The sequence below is a fragment of the Larus michahellis genome (assembly GCF_964199755.1).
Source record: "Larus michahellis chromosome W unlocalized genomic scaffold, bLarMic1.1 SUPER_W_unloc_1, whole genome shotgun sequence".
Classification (NCBI taxonomy): domain Eukaryota; kingdom Metazoa; phylum Chordata; class Aves; order Charadriiformes; family Laridae; genus Larus; species Larus michahellis.
This window is the reverse complement of record NW_027435888.1, coordinates 1,072,655-1,075,815: the sequence shown is the minus strand read 5'-3', so window position 1 is coordinate 1,075,815 and position 3,161 is coordinate 1,072,655. Positions and strand designations below refer to the sequence as shown.

General features: G+C 50.9%; 1 protein-coding gene across 1 annotated transcript; it reads left to right on the top strand.

The window, feature by feature from the left end:
- The first annotated feature begins 449 nt into the window (after positions 1 to 449).
- LOC141736656 (olfactory receptor 14J1-like) lies at positions 450 to 2,069 on the top strand. Its single transcript, XM_074571208.1, has one exon. It carries the CDS (start codon positions 450 to 452, stop codon positions 1,410 to 1,412), a length of 963 nt encoding a protein of 320 aa, XP_074427309.1. The 3' UTR covers positions 1,413 to 2,069.
- The last annotated feature ends 1,092 nt before the right edge of the window (positions 2,070 to 3,161 follow it).

Here is a 3,161-nt window from a genome sequence, read left to right as displayed (position 1 = left end):
CTGCGTGGTCTTTCCCCCCTGACAAGGCTGATGAGTGAGCTGGCTCTGCTCATGTCACTGCAGTTTGAGGACAACCAGTAGTTTCCTTGAGGTTTTCCTGCAGGAATATGCTGAGCAGCTCCTCTGCGTTACAAGTGGATCACAGATGAGGTAACTAGTGAATGGCAGAAGCTGTAACCCCTTTCCCAAATCCCCGCTGCTGTGCAGCAGGGATGACTCCTTGGGAGCCCACAAGCAGAGTTCTGCTCCTCACGGCACACTTGGCCAGCAACAATGAGAGCTCCAACAAGGGCAATGCAGAAAGCTCCCGCAAAAAAGGACACAGGCAAAGGGTGTTTTTTGGGGTTGGGTTTGGAAGGGCAGGCGATGGGAAGAGATTTGCTCAGAGCTGTCCTGACTTGCGAGTGTGCTTTCCTCCTTTGGCAGTACCTCGGGAACAAAGGGATGCGATGTCCAACGGCAGCTCCATCACCCACTTCCTCCTCCTGGCATTCGCAGACACGCGGGAGCTGCAGCTCTTGCACTTCTGGCTCTTCCTGGGCATCTACCTGGCTGCCCTCCTGGGCAATGGCCTCATCATCACTGCCGTAGCCTGTGACCACCGCCTCCACACCCCCATGTACTTCTTCCTCCTCAACCTCGCCCTCCTCGACCTGGGCTGCATCTCCACCACTCTGCCCAAAGCCATGGCCAATTCCCCCTGGGACACCAGGGCCATCTCCTTCTCGGGATGTGCTGCCCAGGACTTCTTCTTTGCCTTCTTTATCTCAGCAGAATTTTCCCTTCTGACCGTCATGGCCTACGACTGCTACGTTGCCATCTGCAAACCCCTGCACTATGGGTCCCTCCAGGGCAGCAGAGCTTGTGTCCACATGGCAGCAGCTGCCTGGGGCAGTGGCTTTCTCACTGCTCTGCTGCACATGGCCAATACATTTTCAATACCTCTCTGCCAAGGCAATGGCCTAGACCAGTTCTTCTGTGAAATCCCCCAGATCCTCAAGCTCTCCTGCTCACAATCAGACTACCTCAGAGAAGTCTATCTTCTTTCTTTTAGTATCTTTTTTTCTTTTGTGTGTTTTGTTTTCATTGTGGTGTCCTATGTGCAGATCTTCAGGGCTGTGCTGAGGATGCCCTCACAGCAGGGACAGCAGAAAGCCTTTTCCACGTGCCTCCCTCACCTGGCCATGGTCTCACAGTTTCTCAGCACTGCCACGTTTGCCTACCTGAAGCCCACCTCCATCTCCTCCACAGATCTAGACTTAGTGGTATCATTTCTGTACTCGGTGGTGCCTCCAGCAGTGAACCCCCTCATCTACAGCATGAGGAACCAGGAACTCAGGGATGCCCTGAGGAAACTATTGCAATATACTGCAATATTCACAGAAACCAGCAGGACAACCTTTTGTTCATAACCTTTTTACAGTCTTCCTTTGTTTCCTTCTTTCTTCCTTCCTTCCTTCTTTTCTTATTTCTTTCTTTCCTTCTTTTCTTTTTTCTCTTTCTTTCTTTCTTTCTTTCTTTCTTTCTTTCTTTCTTTCTTTCTTTTTCTTTCTTTCTTTTTCCCTTCTTTCTGTATTTTCTTTCTTTCTTTCTTTCTTTCTTTCTTTGTTTCTTTCTTTCCTCCTTCCTTCCTTCCTTTCCTTCCTTCCTTCCTTCCTTCCTTCCTTCCTTCCTTCCTTCCTTCCTTCCTTCCTTCCTTCCTTCCTCTTTCTTCTTTTTTCCTTCCTATATTCCTTGCTTTCTCTTCTCTCTTTCTCTCTTTCACTGTTTCTCTTTTTTCTCTCTTCCTCTTATTTTAGACTTTTGATAATAGTATTCCTAAGCTCTCTTTTTGAGCATCCCAATGATGTACATGAAAAGCAGACTCCCTCTATACTTCAAACAAAATAAAGGCGGCAGCAGAATATCAAGCCGTGAATGAATGCTTTATTTTGCTTTGCTTACACACGCAGCTTTGGCTTTACCTGGGCTGAGCTGGGAAGTGCTCGGGAGAGGAAAACACCAGTGCAGAGCTCAGCTGTGTGAGTGCGAAGGCTGGGTGCACACAGCAGTGTTCTCACACAGCCAGGCCTTCTGGAGAGACAGGAAGGACCAGCAGAGCAGGACCTGCTCTGTGCCACGGTCCCTGGACACCCCGGGGAACCTGCCCCAGGGTAATCATCACCAACCAGCCCCTCACAGCTGCAGCAACAGCCACTCACCTCAGCTCAGAGAGCTGGTCTGTCCCTCCATGGAGGGACACAAAATGACTGCATCAGAAGTTTGTTCTTGCATCACAGACTTAGGAATACACATTTCATGTGCGTGATGAGATGAATTTGAGGGAGCACAAGTGCCAGCAGCTACTCCTAGGAGTGTCCTGTTGTGGTAAACTCAGTTTCCTCAGATCACTTCAGGTTTGGAGTAACATCCGCTGGGTAACCACCACTGGCATGTGCTCCCTTGGGTGTAGGTCATAGAGACATCGAATCATAGAACCACAAAATGGTTTGGGGCTGCCAGCGCACATTGCCAGTTCATGTTCAGTTACTCCAGCCCCAGCATCCTCATGCCCTTCTCTGCAGGGCTGCCCTCAATCCCTTCGTCAACACACTCCATGAGTCTCCTGCACTGCTTACAGCTTCATGGGATGCTCTTCCAGCAGCTGCCAGGGTGACTGGAGTCCCCCAGTAGATCTCAGCCTCTGAGTGTGGTGCTTCCTGGAGGTGAAGTAAGAACACTTCGTCAAAAGGCTCCTCTTGCTCGGGTGGCCTGTAGCAAACCCCAGCCGTGAGGATTCCAGCTGCACAAGGGTGCTCAGCTCCTCCTCTTTGTTCCGCAGGCTGCGTGCGTTGGTACAGAGGCACTTCAGCTGGGCCACTGACCATGACAACTTCTTTAGAGGAACACACCCCAAATCCTATGAAGCATTTCACAGCCGTTTCCCTGTGGGTTCCAAACACACCAGCAGCCCCTGGCCCTTCTCTCTTCCTAAAATCTCCATCCCTTTCCCGGTCAATCCAGTCTGACATGCAACTGGCCTCTTTTATACCGTGTTCTGCCTCCCCCCTCTTGGTTCCTCCCTGCTCCCCCTTCCGCTGCATGTCCCTCAGGGCTTTGCACAGCTCTATTCATTCCCGCATCCCTCCCAGACCAGGCTCCCTCTGACTCACAACGTTCTC